Below are 20,596 nucleotides of genomic sequence, written 5' to 3' on the forward strand. Positions count from 1 at the left end.
ACTGGAAAATGCATTTATTGACTTTATCAATTCTAAAAATTCTGAATTCTACTCAGACGGAATTAATAAGTTACCAACACGTTGGGAGAAATGTATTGAGAGTATGGGAAATTATTTTGATTAAAGAACATTGCTTTAAAGTAACTAGTTTCTTTTTTTTTGTTTAATACCAAAATCCTGCATTATTTTCCGGACAACCCAATAGTACAACAGTGCGGTTCTAGTGTCACGGAAAAAATAAAGCTGATGGATTATGATTGTCGCTAAATTTCAGCATAAATAGGGTATATCATGTTGGTTAATATGAACTGATGAGACCGAGGAATAAACGAAATAAAATCCTGTGATTCAGATAGAACGTTTTCCTGTAAATCAAACAGAAAATCATTAAAAAAAACAAGTAAAATAAAACTGACGGGTTATGACTGCCGCTAAATATCAAAATTAAGCCAATCCATACGATGTACTGTTTAGGTTATTTTTTTGTGTTTAAATGATACTGTCATCTTGCATAGCAGAGGGGAAACTGTAGCAAGAGGCAAATTATTACCCCAAAAATAAAATCTAATGTAAAACAGGAGAAAGTGTGAGTTTCTTTTAAAATAAGTGCAGTAGCGTACATGTACTATGGTGCTTAATGAACAGATTACAAGCTGCCAAGTAAATAAAAGAAAGAAATTCTGTGATTCGTAGAGAACAAAACGTTTCCACCAAATGAAACATAAAATCATTAGTTAGATTGAACGTTTTATTTAATAAAAGCACTTGTGAATGAAAAGGTAAAATCAAAATATTTTTTAAACATCATTAAATTAAAATAAACCCAATGAAATAGTCCACCAATAAAATTTAATCTATCATTTCACATAAAAAGGCCATTGTTCTATATATTGAGTGACCAGATAGTGGTAATAGTAAACCAAGAAGAAATCAAATGGCATGTACGACATTGACTTTCCCCACGAAGTTATTCATCAGAAAGAAATATAGAAAGTACATATTATTCATTTTTTTATAATTCTGGTTGTTAGTTGGATAAAACAAAATAGGAAATACAAACCAAAAACAAACAAATTGCTAATAACGGATTAAGAGTGTAAACATGAAGATTACTCATTTTTTTTAAATAAAGACCTTTTCTCCATTTTAATTCAGTTGTATTGTAACCATGGAAAGCCACAATGTTTAACCAGAAAAGACAAATATTATTGTGCGAATGAGTCACCGGCAAGTGGATATCCCAGAGGCAGTTGGCATTTCTGGTCGTGCGTTCTCCCGGGGTTAGCCCTATTCCAAGAGACTGGAAGTGCCAATAGGAGGCCTGGTAGTGGATCTCAGTGCATTACCATGCTAAGGGAGGACAGAAATATTGCCATTGTTGCAAGAAGGAACCCTTTTCATAGGGCACAAGATGATTTGGCAAGACCTTCATCATCAACACAAACGATTATGAATCATGAAGCGGGCCTCACATCGTATGCCCCTTTGAGACCACCTGCAGCAACAGCCCGCCACTAGCAACTCAAGAGAATATGGTGCATTATGTTTCCCTCTGGGGTCGCAATGTCTTTTCACATCGGGGTTCTTTAACGCGAAAGACTGCTTTGTCCCGTGAAGTTCGTGTAGAAGCCCACACATCATCCTGCAGCATTCTGCCGACATGTCGACTTCTCCCGCTTGCCACTTCCGAGGAGGTGGGTTAACATTGTGCACTCAACCGTGCGCCGCGCGTAAAGGGATACCCAAAATGGGTCGAAATGCATCAAGAAGTCCCCGATGAACTCCCTAGAAGACAACTCTATATCCCTGGGTGTAGGGACTCCGCTAGCGTCGAAAACTCCGGATCCGCTCCGGCCGCGGTTTCGATTTTTGTGGAATCTCTCACCACCCCATAGAGGAGACCATGCCTTGGGTAAAGGCAGCCCAGACGGGCACCACCAAAAAACATCCACCATTCCTCACGCATTCGAGGGACTCCGTCAGCGTAGTCTTAGCCTCCTCGCAGACTGTACGCTTCGGCAGTCCGATCGCTCCGACTCCCGCGAGATCGGGAGGTTACTCGGAGGTAATACGCAAGGTCCCTGGTCAACGGCCACGGATGGAACACAACCACTTCTTTAGGTACCCGCTAGGGGTCTCGCCACTAAGCCACTGCGAGTCCTTACCCATGCAGCTAGGCTTGAAGTCTACCGAGAACGGGGATTCTTCCAATGCCCCAGTTTGTGCTCTCTTCAGTGCAGTTTGGAGGAAGCAATGTAATCGTCTGGGCTGGGATTTTCACTGGAGGACGAACTGGACTCCATTTGTTGAAGGCAACCTCACCTCAGTCCGTTATGTCCAAACAATTATGGGGGAATACATCCCTCAAACCAGGAATCTCACTGGCAGGGATTTACGATTTCTGATGAAAATGCCAGACCTAATATGTGCCGAATCAATTATTAAAAAACCCGGGAATTTCCCATCTGCTTCTTCCCCCATTGTCTCCAGACCTCAATCGCATTGAGCACATGTGGGATGCATTACAGACAAGGCTTTTCGATCACCATCCGCAGCCAGTTGATCCGCAAGAACTGAGTGCAACGTTGCGACATCTTTGGAGTGAAATTCATTATGATTTTAGTTACAACCCCCTTATAACAGGTTATAACCCTAACCATCCCTAACAGGTGTACAGAGGTTTTAGCTAACTTTTTATCTAATTTATAGGATGTAGTCCTAATAGGTTGATAAGAGTTTACAATGGCAACTAAACTTTTCTATGCCCCATATCTAATTGAATTAATTATTTTTGTTAATAAACACCCCTCCTTTTAAGCGTACATCCGTCACAAATGGAATTAGGTAGCCATAATGGAACGCCGGGGCGTCAATCAAACCAGACAAGTTGGCCCCTATTGTTTTTTCCGACGCTGATATATTAATGGGGGCAAGAATACAGGCCGTTTGAAGTCCGGAACGCCATTGATTCAGCGGAAATCAATCATGGAACACCGCCATCGAGCCGAGCTGCATTAAGTTTCGACTGCAATTTTTTAAGAACTATTTGTAAGTCCTCACTATAAACAGCCTCGGGCCAGATATGTTTGGAGGTCATCCAAAAAAACAAAAAGAATGGTTCTAAATCTATTATTTGTTTGTGAGTTGTAGTCCAATTTTAAATCCGAAAATATTCGAGTTGGACAGAGAGAAGCAAACAAAGAAACAATATTAAATTAACAGAATTAGAAACTGTTATTACGTAGTATTCTGTATATTAATTGTTAACGCTGTCAAGACAGTAGTAAAACAAAATCACTTTAAAAGCACTTTGTTTCTTCAACTCGAACTCAAGCAAAATACTTTAAAAAATTCCATTCCCACCAACAAGCCTGTTGAACTATTAAGCTATAATGGATAAAAGCTAAAAGATTAAGCACAAATGGCCGTTCTATGTATTAAATTCGCCCAGTATTGGAACAGATCTCTCCTGTACAGCCGTATGTACATGTTCAAGGTTGCCAGAGAGCTTTCTTTCTTGTTGTAGCGTTATTCTGCACGAGGCTCCAGGCGATATAGGAATACATGAGAGACACGATAATTCCAATCTCTAATAAATCTACTGCAGTTATCTCTTTTGTACTTTTCCATGTAATTTATTTTCTTTTGTAGAATTTTCACGTTGAATTAAACTCGACATAACACGAAATAACAAGTTTTAAACTGAAACTATCCGTATAGTTGTTGATTTGATATCAAATAAATGTTTTGCTTACAAAGGGTTCTGATCCAGACAAAAGAAAGATTTAAAACAATTCAAATGAATAATATACTTAAGTTTGAACTTTTGATAGTTGTAAATTTTTAAGCAAGCGCGATAACTGAATAAAAATACTTTTTTACATTTTGTAAATGGTGGTTCCGTCGATTCACCGCCAACGTGAAATTCCAATGAAAAGCTGGTTTTTATTGCCGCTCAATTTTGAACGTGTAAAAAAGTGAATTACAACACAACTAAAGATTATCTTAGTATAAACTGTGAAAAAATAATTTTAAAATAGTGATTGATTTGTATGTCATATATTATTTAGATACTTGTTTAAAATAGGAGATAAATCAAAATCTATTATATTATTTATGCATTTATCTCCATGTGCAATTTTGCATTTTTTTCCAAATTTCTCAAACCAATCTAGTTCCTTCCCTTTGTTGAAGCGGTGTAACACTGTTGTATGTAAATTTAAATTAAGTTGTGTAGTATTCAGATGGTCCTTAAATTCAGAAAATTTGTTAGATTTAGGCAAGGGTTCTTTAACTATCGTTTTAATTTCTCTGCAGCTTTGTCCTATATATTTAATACCACAATCATTAGAATTAAGTTTGTAAACCACGCTTTTTACCTTGTCTTTAGGCTTTGAGATGATGTTTCTAACTGAACACTCTAAAACCTTGTAATTTAAGAATTTTACCTATTTTTTCTGATAGTTCCCCAATGTATAGCAAGCAACGAAAACCTAATGATGCATTTTTGGTGGGATGGCTGAGTCCGATTGTTGCTTCTTTTAAAGTAAATTTTTTAATTATTTTTACTATAAACCTATCGATAAATATTTCTTGATTTCCATTGTTTTTAGCTAACGTTTTAGTTGTTTGTAATTATTTTTATAATTAGCAGATGTTAATAGGCGTTTCAACATATGGACTTTTTTGGTCCATGGGTGAGAAGAATCTGCTGGTATTAGTGTGGTGTCTGTAGATGGGGGTTTTTCTATTTACGTATATTTCAATAAGGTTATTTATTATAGATAGTTTTATGTCTAACTTTAACCAACAATCTTTATTCATTTCCAATGTAAAATTTATACTAGGGCGTAAAGGGTATATTAATTAATTGAAGGAATTATTTTAGATCCTCAGTGTTCCCGTCCATAAACATAAAATATCGTCTACATAGCGTTTCCAAAAAAAGGACAGCTTTAATAAATTAATTTGTTATTTGATTTTTAAAAAAAAATTTCAAAGTTTTCCAGGAATATTTCGGCACAAAGTCGGGATAATGGTGACCCCATTGGTACCCTTTCATTTCATAAAAAGTCGCGTTGGCGGGAGATCGGCGGGTCCACTCTTACAATTCATGTCGACAGACGTGTCTGTAACTCTTTCAGCCGGATGAAGACCGTTTAAAGCTTGAAATCCAGATCGTTGTAAACAATAAATCTGTGAGTAGAACCATTATTTACAAAAAGGGAATCTACGCATTCACCCTACCCCCATAATTTCTAAATAATTATATTGTCATAAGGTCAAACCTCTTTATATAAGATATTTTCATTACTTTTTTTAAGCAGTCGATAAAATTAATGCGATTTCCTCTTGGTGTACATGTCGTTTGGGCATTTCTGATCGTTATGGGCTGTTTTCATTTGGTACGTCAGACGAGTTTCAGTTTCTCGCCATCCTCAGTACTGAGGTTTGTTTATTTGGAGATGTGGTCTTGTGTGATGTAGGTTTAGAAAAACACAAGATCGCATCTCACGATCTCCAAATAATCATTAATTAACGGTTACTAAATACTACACACGTTGAGGTTTGTATTGGATCCTTAAACCACCCTGCAAGATAGTCCTTCATTATACATAATATAAAATTCAAGACGCAGACCCAGCACTGAAGATGGCGAGAAGCCGACACGCATTTGATAGACTAAAACAACCGAGGGTGAACAAATCAACGATGATCGGAAACGACCACACTAGATATAATTCTTAGCAAACTTTTTTTACAAAAATCTCCTCACCTTTATACCTTTTGATACCTAATGTTCAATTAGGGTTTTTGAGCAATTTGTAAATACGAAAAATAATTTTTGTTGGGGCATTTTCCAAATCAGTCGCACATCACAGAGACTATATTTAGAAAGATAAGAGTAATGAATCATCTCTTTTTATATTAAAAACAACAAAAAATCCTTACTCAAACAAGACAAAGCGACGTGACAACGCTTGTCTGTTAAAACTACGTAAGAAATAAAACTGTACAGATGTAGCGAAATGGATTCGTTTATATCAACTTTCATTAAAGTATAAGCGATGAAAATCATAACCTTTACCAAACTAAATACGAAAAACCAGCCGTGCACGACTCGTGGGTGTATATCAGTAATAGTGGTGGGAGAAAGATGGGAATGCCTAGTAGAATGTGCACCTTCCCAGGGGCCCAAGGCGGATGGTTTTTGTACCAAGAGCCCGTTGTAGAGCAAAGACATAACGTATAAAAAAAATTGGATACCTCGCCTTGATTATAACTACAATAAAAACTTAGCAATAGTGATTTCGTGCTGTTCGTTTTTTGCAAGTTGCAAATGCAAAAAGTATGATTTAAATAGACCTAGGCTTCTTCTAATTTTGCATTTGAACGGGGAATGCTATGTCCAGTCCCCCACAGCTCCTTAATAACAATGCCCACAATTTTGTCATTAGCCGCAATTGCGTATTCCACCCATGGGCCAGCCTCTAAATGAGCAGAAATAATTGTACCGCTAGCATTATTACAACTCGGTTTAGGAATTCCATTGCGACCGTGGTCAATGGAGTTACGTGTAGGGGCTGTTGCTCGCGCCAGCCACCGCGCTTTCCTATTTCGAATAATTCCCATCCAACCCCTTTTACCGTCCTGATTGTATCTGGATTCTACCATGTTCAGCATTCACGGACGAAAAGTGAGATGGAATCAGAAAAGACCGACATTATTTCAAACCGATCCTACATTAACACGAAATACCCATTTCTATTAGTGCAACCGTGGGATCTTTGTTTTATTTTCTTAAATTGTAGTAATAATTATTAGATATTACGGAAGAAAGAAGTAGCTATTGAAACTCAAATTAGGAAATTTTAAATTTGTGACAATACGCAAAAAAAACTTATTTTCAACCGAGGCTGCATAAATGCGAAATACTCATTTCTCTAAGTGCAAGTGGGATTTTCCATTCAATTCCTTAAATTATGCGTCTGATAATAACTAATAGATAATATCACGAGAGGGAATGTATGCATTGTAATTTTTATCATAGACTGCTCTCTCACAACCCATTTTGCACATGGAAATAAATATATAAGAATAATTGCCATCGAGGCTGCTTTAACACGAAATACGCGTTTTTGTAAATGCAACATTTAGATTTTAGTGTATTAGAAAATTTTGAACATACATAGATGACTATTTTATTCCACAAAACATTTTACTCTTGATAATAAACACAAACAAGAAACTTTACTGTAAAGTTTAATGTAAAGTTTAATTTCAATTAAATAATCTTTTGGTGTAGTTTTCGTTGAAATGAAAAAGCTAGCGTAACGAGCGGGATTTGAACCCACGACCTTCGGCTAAATATGCCGCTACTCTACCATTTGAGCTATCGTCAATCCACTCGGATACCAACTTCCCATCACAACCTACAACCTTTCTTATTTTCCCTCCTTTTTGCCATTTTTCAAGCCGATGGTCGTGGGATCCAGCTCGTGACGCTAGCTTTTTCATTTCAACCAAAACCTTGCATACAAAGATTAATTAATAGAAAGAAGTAATTCGGTCCATCAGACCAATAAATTTAATGGATTTAATAAATAATATACATTAAAGTCAATGCTCACGATAATCACTCTATTTTTTGTAAAGGGTTATATGATCGGTATAGATTGAAATGGATAAATTAATAACATATAGCATCTCATACCGAAACCGTTTATACTGTAATCCCAAATTAAAACAATTTTATTATAGAAATAAAAGACTAACATTTTCAGTGTGTGTGCGTGTGTGTGTGTGTGTGTGTGTGTGTGTGTGTGTGTGTGTGCGTACGTGCGTGTGTGTGTGTGTGTGTGTCTTAGGTTCATAAAGGTTTGAAAACATAGATTTTTTTTTCGTAATGTTGTAATATCATATTGTTGAAATAAGGATGTGGATTTATATTTTTCATACCAGTGTACGAGTTTGCCTGCTTTTGTGTGTGTGTGTGTGTGTGTGTGTGTGTGTGTGTGTGTGTGTGTGTGTGTGTGTGTGTGTGCGCGCGCGCGTGCGTGTGTGTTGCCTGCATGAAAGAGAGAGAAAGAAAGAAAGAGAGAGAGAGAGAGTGGGGGAGAGGGAGAGAGAGAGAGAGAGAGAGAGAAAAAGAGAGAGACAGACAGACCGACAGACAGATTAATAACAGATAGATTATTTCCGATAGTTCGTTTTATTTGATGTGGAACAAGAAATAAATCAAGAAAGTTTGATCTATCACTCATCGTTTTATATTATTTTTCTTGGCTTTATCCTTATAAATCTATACATTTAACAATGTTAAAAAAATAATAATAAAGAAAGTGTACAAAAACGCCATAATTGAAACAATGATTAATCATTGGCCAGGTTTGTTAAAAATTTGGAACGATTACAACCAGCTCTCTTGCATTTATCGAATATATTTCGGGACTTGAGCTATAACTTTCGCCAGCCTGGAAGGATGTCCATAATCGATGAGGTTGAAATAGTCACAACGGAAAATAACTTAAAAAGCTAATTTGGCAAGAAAATGTATATATTAATTTAGATGGGGAAGAAATCTTTTCAGGCTGGCGAAATTGAACCCTGAAGAGGGGACATGTAATTCCCGAAATAAATTTGATATATGCCAGAGGTTGTTTTTGTTCAAAGTTTGTAACATACCTGACCACTGATTATATGAACAACTTTAAGAAAAAAAATGGATATATCTACAATACAGTAAGTAAATTCAGCCATGTTACGTTCCAGCCGAAAAGAGCACATATTATGTATTATTTAAGCAATACAAAATTAATTTCAAAAACTGCCCTCACAGGCGATCAGGACACGCTGGAATTGTTTAAACATATTTACCTGTTGAATCGAAAAGGAAACTAAAACGGACTATTTCGTCCATTGTACTCGCCTTTGTTTAATTTCACTAAAACTGAAAACATCCCAGGGAAGAACGCGGTGAATTAATGTAGGCATTCTCCCCAAGAGTCTCATTCCATCATAATCAACAAGGGTTATTGTTACCATTAATTAAGGATCAGCGGAATTGTCTAAATCTACACTTTCACAGATTTAAGGTATTGTACGTCCCGTTCTTTTCTAAATCTGTCATCTCGCTTTACTAAAAATCAACTTTCTATTAACTTTTTTAGAATGAATTGTACCTAAACAACAGTACATTATTCTCTTCTATTTCGGTCTTATCAAATTAAAGATAAAATCCAAGCTTACTGTTATTATGTACTTACTTATTTGGCTTCAAGATTTCGTAGTAAAATTATTAAAAGTTACTCTTGAAATCATTCCAATTTTAATCAATTAACTAACTTACAATTTTTACTTTTACTTTACGGAAAGGTGCCAACCATAAGATGGATAATTTAGAATATAAATTTGTTTTGAATTTCTTTCCAATCATGGTGTAATGTGAATCATACAGGCTGAAATAACTACAAATAAAAAGAAATAAATATGGTAAGAATATTATATGAAGATTTACCCAATGGAGGTACAACGCTTCAGTGTGTTGAGGAAACTTAATTAAATCTCCGATAACGGTAGAGGATAAAATTAAGCACGGATAAAGTAATGGAGAAAAAATGTACGATCAAAATTGTTTTTGTTTGTTTAAAAAGTTAAAGATCTAGGAAAAATTAATCACATATTATTTGACACGTGAAGACAATGAAGTTAGTTACTTGAGGTTTTGGATTAAAACATAACCACTGTAAATATAATTAAATTTTTTTTGTGTGTTTTCCAGAATGAACCTATGGGCACTGCAAGTTCAATCCCGTTTGAGATTTATGCGCACAGCTAACACGGATTATTCACTGTAATCTCGCAATGAAGAGGGGTCGTCATAAAACCGACCTGAAACTTAAATGGAGCCCGAGTTTGCTGACATCGAAAAATTATAAAATATTCAAAAATATTCAGTGCCTGAGTTCATGAAATATTCCCATGTTAATAATTTCAAGAAACCCTCTTATTTCTCAACAAAACACCATATTACAACAAGCAGGTATTTGGACCCATTAACAATTCCCTCACTGTTTATATATTAAAAATGGAATTCCGACATATTAATTAACTGCTAGAGTTTTTTCCTCTCAGAATTGAAATTTGTAGATATAATACGGCCAATCTATAATTCTGAAAATTGGGCAATTGTGAACCGTGAAAATTATATAATGTGACATTGCAAACAGGCCCTATTTCAGTCGATTCAATCGCCTTTGATGAACGGTCCTAGCGAATATTTCCAATTTCAATTATGCCAACATTTCAATTTCACCTCTTGATTATTAATTTTAACTTTGCACTTTTAATTTGTGTTTGAAGTTTGACTTTCAGTTAGGCGATTTTCTAACAGGGGTCGTCAAATTAAATAAAAAACCACAGAAAAGGTTTTTGTCTTTTTTCTTTACTTTTCTCGCCAATTATGCCATCCTTAACATATTCAATAAATATTCAAAGAGAAATATTTTAAAAAACAACAAGCATGGTGATTTATGTAAACAAGGTTTGACTTCCTGGCAGTACACATAATAAAACATCATAGGCTGGCTTTTTCTCCAATTTTTATTTCCCAATATTTATTTTACACAAGCGTTTCCGGCTCATACATACCTGGCCTCAAAACATAATTGAAAGGGATGAAATATACAATACCAATATGGTTTTGGAAATGCTGAAAAATTACATCGTAATGGATGTTATCTATGCAAAATAAAATATGTTCTTTTTATTCAAATATTGTTATAAAGTGGACGGGGCTGGGTGAGTGGTAAGGGCCGACTCGTATTGGCCACGCTAGGAGTTCTGGGTTCGAATCCCAGCACAGCACATGGTTTTTTAATTGATAATGGTAAGAAAAATGTATTGTAAAGTGGTTTGACCCTTTGTCGTGACACCCAATGGGTGTAGTTGGACATTAAATAAGCATGATAGAAATTACTTTATTTTATTATATATACTGCTGTAATATGGTATAAATAAATAATATACGTACTGCAGTTTTAATGTTAAGTTGCTATGTAATGATGGCTCAAAAGAAAAATGGAAAAAAAAGAGACAACCAGCTAGAATCTACCATTATCGGACATTCAACATGATAGAGGTTTTCTTTATATTCCTGATTTATTTTCTTCCTAACAAAGGCTTTGCTCGAATTGATATACTCAAAGACAAAAATCAGACGTATTTTGTTGTTTATTTCAAACTGTATTTATTTTTACCGTTATATTAATTAAAACATACTCATTTTAACGTAAGCCTAATAAAAAGTGATCAGAAATTCATGAGTTTTAATAAAAAATATTTAATTATGTTGTTTGAAACCAAATTCACCAAAACACCGGAAAATCATTGAAAGATATATTAAATTTTAACCAACAATTTATTCTATCACTAAATCCTTTTCCAGTGTTTTGGTGAATTTTCTTTCGAACCCTCATATTCAACCATTTACATTAAAACTCTTGAATTTTTGAACACTTTTCATTAGGCTCATGTTAAAATAAGTACGTTTGAATGAATATAACGATAAACATACAGTTTGAAATAAACAACTACGAAGACGGCTTTTTTTGCTATGAGTATATTTTTAATCTTACGATTCTTCCTTCTTGAAGGTGGGATAATAGGTCATCTCAAAAAACCACAACCAGTTTTTATCCACACATTTCGGATTTATTTTAATCCTACCTCAGGTGAGTTAACGCAATAAGTCAGGTTCAAAATATTAAAACGTTTGTTTCTAGTCTGAATAAGTACTACACTGACTCTTTTAAAATAAATTGTTATAAAATATTAATGACTGACGACCACTTTTTTAACCATTGCGTTAACTCACCTGAGGAAGGATTAAAATAAATCCGAAACGTTGTGCATAAAAACTGGTTGTGGTTTTTTGAGATGACTTATTATCCCTTCTTCAAGAAGGAAAAATCATAAGATTAACTGTTGAGGTCGAAATATAAGAAAACATCGTTACTCTAAGTATATTTTTATTTGCCCTCAAAAGTCCAGAAAGAGGAGAAAAATATATTTTATAATTTTCAGGAAAGTTTAATTAATTAAATAAAATGTATAGAAGATTGATATGTACGATTTTTAATGATAATTTATGTTAATCTTTTTCAGTGTTTTTAGTGTTCAAGCATATTTCTTGTCTTTTTCTCAAATGTTTTAATCCCACATGTTATTGTATTGTACCAGTTTTACATAATAAGATAAACAACGAAAAAAATTATAATAATAGTAATTTAAACGTCATAAATCATCGAAGACGTGCGTAATTTTTGTTTGGTTCGTTTAAATAGGGGTTAAATTATTGTGAACTCATTTTTGTTGATTATTAGTTGATTACTTGAAGAGTCGACCAGGGAAGAAGAAGAAATATTTTTTTATATTTAAAAATGTTTCCCGACAATGGTTTTCTGGGCTGTATATTACTCTATGCTTACTTTTAAGTGTGTGATAAATAAAATAATCAATTTTTAATTCCAGCTGCATTTTTGTCTCAATTTTTTCAATGTCCGAAATAAGTAAGGCCAAACGTCGAGAAATACAATGTCAAATGTATCGGGTTGTCCGGAAAATAATGCAGGATTTTAAGTTTTCATTTAAAAAAATCTATATAAAATATTCTGTTTACGTTTACAGGATTACTCATTTGTATGAATGTCAACACTTATTAATCCTCTTCCAAATGATATTGTTTGNATTTTGATTAAAGAACATTGCTTTAAAGTAACTAGTTTCTTTTTTTTTGTTTAATACCAAAATCCTGCATTATTTTCCGGACAACCCAATAAAAAACCGATTTGATTTTGCAACGTTTTTGTTGGTCTAATCCTGATCAATTTTTCCCCACCAAGGGAAGTAGCAGTTTTTTTTTTAATTAATTAATTAATATTACTCAGCTATCTTGTAAAATATAAATGGCACCATTTAAAACAAAATTGCATACTTGGTCTGGTAAAAATAAAATATTTATTTTAAAAATTGTAACCATGTTATTCTTATGGGCCATATATAAAAACATATACATGTTTGGTACACTTAAATTTCAATATAAATTAAACATGATGAAGATAAAATAAACTTCATTAGTTTTATATATTTTATTTAACTAGTATCAAACTTTTAATCGATATCGTTAGATTCTGAAAGAGAACTGCTTGTTTAATGTAGGTCGTGACTAATTTGTGGCTCCTATCTGAAAGTTTTCTTGTGACAACTACTGTTCAATGGATACACTGTTTTCCAAAGGATGATTTGACATTGTGCCATCATCAGACTGAAAATGAAGTTCAAAACAGTTACCAACGTGATTCTAACCAGTTTGTTAAAAATCGCCAACGATAAAACCTTATCAACGCTCCAGATCTACCGGTAAAAGACACAACAATCTATACTGAGGGTGTAATTGTTTCCAACTTTCCTATAAATGAAATGGTCTATAATTTTCATTATTGAACTGCGTCTGACGCTGTCAAACAGGAAGTGTGTTATCTCCGATCGATTCTGACTTCATGGAAATTCTAAACAAAGGATTGTCAGCGTTGTAATTTATGTCACGTTATAGTCGACTTCTCTTTTCTTTATACAATTATTTATTTTGTATAGAAGATTTCAAAAGAAGAAAATATTCAGGATCTTTATGGAACAACAAATTCTAAAAACATAAGTTTCCTATGAAAAATCCGAGTCAACACAATTCTGTTGTTCTCGATTAGAAAAAAAACAGCCATCAGCAAATGACAATAAAAGATTATGTTTAACTGGGGAAGAGGGTAGGTTTGTTCTTATCTAGGCGGTAGAAACGTTTTATCCCCTTGATTAGGGTGAAATTTATACGGAGTGATTCGTGTCTGTAAGGACCATTTGCAAAATTATGCTCTTTTTTGTCTACTTTAAATTATCAACCGATTACAACGTAGAATTTCGGGCATAATTTGTTATGTCTGCATTAAGGAAGAAAATGTATTTACCCAATGAAAAGAGCTTTTGATCAAAAGAACCTTTTTAGCTTTTTGTTATCTTGCGCAGGATGCATTTTTACTTCTGTCGTGTGGGAAACACACAAAAAAGTAATATCTTTCTGAATTGCTTTTGGCCACTTTATGGACCTGCAACTAATTTTTTACATATTTATATATTTCAGTATTTCAGGTTCTTCTAGCAGCAAACAAGAATCCGCGAATGAAAAACAACTCCAGAGAAGCTTGAACCGACAAAAGGAATGCTGTTTTCGATTGGTCTACAATGCAAAACGCTTGACGCGAATATTTCTTTGCCGAATTCTTCTCCAATGTAACTGCTAGATGGTTAAATAAACCAAAGCTATTTTTTAAAAATTGCCTTTAGATTTGTAGCTATCAGATTCGTATGAACCGATTGTGACCTTGAAACTTTTACAAAACTCGATCGACTGGCCACGTTACCCTAAACTCATTAATGCCACTTAGTTTTAAAACGTGAACTTTTATAAAAGGCAAAACTATCAAAGGCTCATTCAAAATTCCACGGGCGACAGTGGGATTCGAACCCACGGGGGGAATAACAAACGTAAGTTTTGTTTCAAATGATAAATGGCAAAGATTAACACGAAAAAAGTCAAAACAGCCTTAAAAATTAGTGAGTGTAAGTTAACCGCAAAAGTCCAAAAATTTATTATATGTAAAGGAAGAAGGAATCAAGTTAAATTTTATTTTTTATTTAGTTCAGTGCTTAGAGTAACAGTAATAGAAATGAATGCTCTCGAGTTTCACCAATCCACTAAGCTAAATTTATAAATTCATTACGTTTTATTAACTTTTCATATGGCAAGTGCATAGATGTTTATAAACGTGTAATTCATTCGAAATAGACTCAAGAAGAGGATACATTCTGCGAAAGCTTGACGAAGGAACTGAGTAGTTTTTCTTCTTTTAGTTCTTTTCTTCCAAATTTTTTCCAGATTTTTTTAGTACAAAATTATAATATTAAAAGCTAATATCAAATATATAGAGATAATTAAAAACGTAAGTTATTTAAAAGTCAAAACTTAAGTTTTCGTTGTAAATAAAAAGGTAATAAATTAAGCCTAAAATGCCAACATTTATTTTTAAAAAGTAGCGATTTTATGTGCACCTTCTATAAAAGAAAGCCCAAAATTTATTGAAATGTGGAAAAGAAGGATAAAACAAAAAATTTTATTAAGTTCAGAGCTTAGGCTAACAAGAATAAAAATTGACGCTCTCGAGTTTCACCCAATTTGCATTCCTTTTTTAAAAGAATGAGAGTTTTTTTCGGCTAAAAGAGACCATTTTTCCAATGGGCTGGAAGGAGTTAAGCTTTGTTTATTAATGTTCATATTATTTCTCGAGCAAGATAAGGGTTGAACCGTGGTCTGTTTTATATTTTATAAATAAAGTAAATACCAATAATTTTGTTTAAATTTTTTTTAAAAGTAAAATTAATATATAATTTGAAAAATGAAATTTTATTTTCATTTACTGTCGGTTTAATATAATTTTTTAAGAATCGGAGCGATTGAAATTCCCTCTTGAATATTGTATCGTGTTGAATGCAAAACGAAATTCGAACAGGGCAATTAAAATTGTCATTCTAGACGAAATTGAAACTTTCACAGAATCCATGCTGCGAACGACGTGCCGCAATCTCCTCAATTCGTTTCATGGCAATCATTTGGTGCTCGAGCATTAAACTGAACTTCAATACAAGCTAAAATTATCACACTACTAGGCCTAGCCATCATGTGGGGTCGGCCAACTTTCACTATTTGGACAACAGGTTGAACACCCAGTCGATAAACACACAACGCAAAAACCCGTATTTATTCAAAATTGAGTCATTCCTGTGAGGTTTAGTGCATCGTTAAAAGAATAATTTAAGGTAAACAATTGACATAGCAGCTAATTTACATAAAATTGGTATTTTCAATTTTGCCCACGTTCCCGATGCATATTGTTTAGAAATAATTTGAGGCAACCTTTTTCTATAGAGGCGTTTGCCTAATTTTAATATTTCGATCGAGAAAAATATTTAATTGAACAATGACTATCAGATGAGTATTTCGCATGGTTTTTAGTTATCTGCGGTTTGTTTTTGTTTTTTCAACCTTCACATAAATTCCGAAATATTAGCTATACATTTGGTATTTCTGTGCAATAATACCCATTCGTACGTAGATACAGTTTAGCCATTTAAGATGCACTGTTTAACCTAAACTCCGAAATATTTAATGCATCACGATTTTAAGTTAATATTGTAAATAACATTTTAAAAATACTTAAAGAAGCTATTTGAGGAAAAGGAGAGTTTTTCAAGAGCAAGGAGCTCAAATTTCTGAGCTAACTATTTAGCAAAGAAATTCATTTCAGTAAATGTTCTTTTACTGTCATTATATGGCTTCTTCTATTTAACATAACCTCCGGAAATATTTAACATACCACATATCTATGAAATTGTTAATGTAGGTTTTAAGATAATTAATTAAAAAACAATAAAAATGCTATGAAGATTACTACACATTTGGTAGATTTTTTCGTATTATTTTATTAATTATTGAATAATAATTCTACCGATGAGATGAGCACGATTTGAAGGTACTATATTGTATTACAGGAATATTTTTTGGTCATAATTCGTTTTTCTCTGTTTAACCCAAATTCCGATACATAAATTTCATATACCACATATTTAAGTAACTGTTGATATAAATTTTAAGAAAATTAATTAATAAAAAAACCGATAAAGAATCTATGTAGTTGACTGCACCTTTAGTAGATTATTTCCTTTTATTTTAAATATTGAATAATGATTCGAACGACGAGTTGAACATGATTCATTTGAGGCTACTATGTTCTATTAGTCATTATATGGCTTCTCCTGTTTAACATAAACTCCGAAATATTCAACATAACATATATCTAAGTAATTGTTAATGTAAGTTTTAAGAAAATTAATTAATTAAAATACAATAAGGATGCTACATAGTTGATTACTCCTTTAGTAGTCGTTTTATTTTAATTTTTGAATAGTCATTCGAACGACGAGATGAACATGATTCATTTGAGGCTACTATGTTCTATTGCAGGTATATTTTTTTCATAATTCGTTTTTCTCTGTTTAACCCCAACTCCGATAGATATACCACTCATTTAAGTTACTATTACTGTAAATTTCAAGAAAATTAATTAATAAAAAAACAATAAGGATGATACGTAGTTGATTGCACCCTTATTAGGTTTTTCGTTTTATTTTAATTATTGAATAATGATTCGAACGACGAGTTGAACATGATTCATTTGAGGCTACTATGTTCTATTACAGCCATTATATGGCTTCTCCTATCTAACTCAAACTCCGAAAAATCTAACAGCACATATCTAAGTAACTGTTACTGTAAATTTTAAGGTAATTAATTAATTAATTAAAAAACACTATGGATGCTACATATTTGACTAAACCTTTCGTAGATTGTTGTTTTATTTTAATTATCGAATAATGATTCGGACGACGAGATGAACACAATCTGAGGCTACTATATTTTATTACAGGCATTTTTTAGTTATAATTCTTGTTTCACTGTTTAACCTAAATTCCGAAATACTTACTAAACCACTAGTTTAAGTTACAACTGTTGTTGTAAATTGTTGAAAAAAAATGAAATCTTGTTATGATTACTATACCGTTTCAGTTTTTGATAAAAGTAAAAAGTGACATGTTGTGTTTGTAATCGTCATCACCATACTCATTAGGAAAATCGAATTTGAGTATACTGTTCGGTGGCTTTAAGAGTGTTGGGGAGGGTTTTTAATTGTGTGTTTTTGCAGCTTGAAAAAAGTACTTAGTTGAGATTTTTTTATGGGGTGACTGGCTTAGGTAAGCGCATGTGACTTTTTAGTTGAATATACCATTATCGCCTACCTTGGGACGAATTTAAATGTCAACATAGATGAGATGTCAGGTTTCATTTGCATTTTGTTCAAATTTTGCCTATTCTGGTATACGTTCAACATGGGATTTTCGACAGTCGAATTGGGCGACGAACCAGGCGACAACCTCGGCCAAAAATTGTCAAATTTTAAAATTGTTTGTCAGGAAAAGGTGGTTTTTTTTTTTTTTTTTTTTTTTGGAATTCGGTAGTGACAAGGGTTCTGAGGGGGCGGCCTCGGCTTTTTAACAATACACTACATAAAAACTCACTTATTTCCGGTTCGTCGCTGGTTCCGTGCTCGTCGTCGGATTCAGTGCCGGAGTCGTGATCGTCGTCTTCCACCTGAAAGCGAAAGTAAAATGAGAAAACTGAGGAGTGGAATGGTGAAGCAGCCATTTTTGTGGCGGCCGTTTCTACGTGGGTCGAGGGCGGTGGACCGAGGGTGGCCGGGGTCCTTCCGACCGGCGAACCCTCCTCAGACCTCGGACGAGCCGAAGGGGTTAAAAATCCCTCGATGAACCGTGCTTTTCCCCTTTAAACGGGGCCGTCGGTGCGAATCGAGAGGTGTCGCCATCTTGGCTCGGCCGGGTCAGTAGTGACCTTCAAGGAACGTGCATTCAACGGAATATCGGCCGGTATACGTGAGAAAAGAACCACGGGGATCGTCACTCACCTTCTGGGGATCGTCTTCATTCAAAGAGTGGGTTTTGAGTTTGTGGGTTAGGAACTTGAGCATATTTCCCTCCGAGTCGTAGCGCTCGAAAAGGAAAAACTCGGCTTTCCGCTGGATCTCGCCCGAGGAATAGACACGACTTCGCCCCTCAGACGGTCAGGCAATCGTTAAACGACGTTCATAAACGACTATTTCAAAGTGCGGAGTGAGATAAAGCGCGACATCCTGTTGTGACTAGCCCGTCCGCCGGCCGACAACAAACTGGTGTAGCGGTCGGCCTCAGCCCCCACTCCGGCTCCTTCTACTACGAGCGAGTACGAGTAGTAGTCGAGTCAGCTGAAATGGAGTGGAGTCCATTTGGGCCGAGGTGGTGGGGGCGGCCTTCCACTTTCTCCTCCCGCACTTCATTCATCGGAGATTTTCCAAAATCGTACTCTTCGTCGCGACCGTGTCCCCTGGCCTACGGCCCGCTCCGTCTCGCTTTTACACGACCCACGAGGATTATGAGCCTATTTCCAACGCGGCACCCTTCGAGGTTAGGCCGCCGCCGGGCTCATTGATAACGCTCGGCTCCGAGGATTCGAGTGCAGCGTTGTCGGCCCGTTGCCGACCAGGGCTCCTCATTGGCTCCCGAGCCTGTCTCCTCCTCGCTCTTCGACCCTGGGCCCTTGAAACACATTCTTATGAATGGAACTTTCCCATTCCTATCTGTCAAATGTAGTATTTCATTATTTTCCAATCTCACAGCATCAATTTATTCGCATTTAGCCAAAAAAAACAGTTCCTTAAAATCTGCAAGTGGATATTGCAAGTTTTAGCAATGACAATCCGAGCAATTTTGTCCCACTTCAATTTCATCATGTTATGCCTAGAGTTGAAAAGGATAGTTCTACTCACAGATTCATTTCTAAACAATATTTTTTTTTAAATCAAACAAGTCTCTGAATTCAAAGGCCATTTAAATTATACAAAATCACCTAAATATAGACCCAGAGCAAAACAAAGGGAACTAGGTTGGAGAAATTCGAAATGAAAAATATATAATTAAACAAACAGATAAATGTATAAATAATTAAAATAAAATAAATCTGCGAGAAAACTTTTTCCCGCCAACCTTGTTCATTTTATAACACAGACCCTCTGGATCAAGGTATGGTCTTGAAGAAAAAGGTGAATTCAGTTGTTATTGCCAAGCTTTCGACCCATTTTAAGGTCATCATCAGTGCAAAGCATCTTAAACATGTCTACGGATGGCATAATAAGTTTTTCCAGGCATCTCAAATTTCCTTGAAACCAATTCAGACATTGCAAACAATATTTATTATCTATGTACATAAATCAGTTCTGACTGACCGACATTGCACATATCAAACAGCTGGATCTAATAGGCTAAAATTTCAATAGTGCATTCCTACAATGGCAGGGATAACACTAAGAAAGGATTTTATGAAATTCCATCCCTAAAAGGATCATAAGGGCAATTTTTCCTGTGATTTAGTACTTAAGCCCAGCAGCAAGTATTTGTGACCACTGTTCCGTTTCTTGAAGGAAACAGGGTTGTTCTATTATATGTAGTAATAATAATTGTGTGTACCCTAGGTTGTTTTGAGAGTGAAAGTATTTATTAGTGTGAATGTGTGATGTGAGAGGGTCGATGGCAGAATATCGAGTACCCCATGGACCCTCAATTTGGTTAGTCATATAATACATGTAAAGAGTGAAGGAATTACTCCATACCCTAATTGAACGAATGGTATGGAGATAGGAGTGAATGTATTTAAGAATGAACATGAGTATGAATGGGTTTGGACTGCATGCGTTGAGTGATGAATTGACCAAATTTTTTATTTTATTTTTTTATTTGATAAGCATTCAAAGAAAAAAAAATCAATTGAAATAAGAACACACCAATATTTCCTTGATATTTTTCTTTTTAATAAAAAGTTAAAAAA

At 34.6% G+C, this 20,596-nt stretch overlaps 1 protein-coding gene across 1 annotated transcript in view; it reads right to left on the minus strand.

Moving 5' to 3' along the window:
• Nucleotides 1-19,034, minus strand: part of LOC106667730 — a 136,140-nt gene extending 117,106 nt beyond the window's left edge. The window contains exons 1-2 of the mRNA XM_014395858.1: nt 18,645-19,034; nt 18,241-18,313 (exon numbers count right to left, since the gene is read on the minus strand). Of these exons, the coding sequence (XP_014251344.1) occupies nt 18,241-18,313; nt 18,645-18,707 (136 nt within the window). The 5' untranslated portion in view covers nt 18,708-19,034. The remainder of the gene's footprint in view (nt 1-18,240; nt 18,314-18,644) is intronic.
• Nucleotides 19,035-20,596: the final 1,562 nt, after the last annotated feature.

Source organism: Cimex lectularius, unplaced genomic scaffold (genome assembly GCF_000648675.2).
Source record: "Cimex lectularius strain Harlan isolate CLEC.00 unplaced genomic scaffold, Clec_2.1 scaffold101, whole genome shotgun sequence".
Lineage (NCBI taxonomy): Eukaryota > Metazoa > Arthropoda > Insecta > Hemiptera > Cimicidae > Cimex > Cimex lectularius.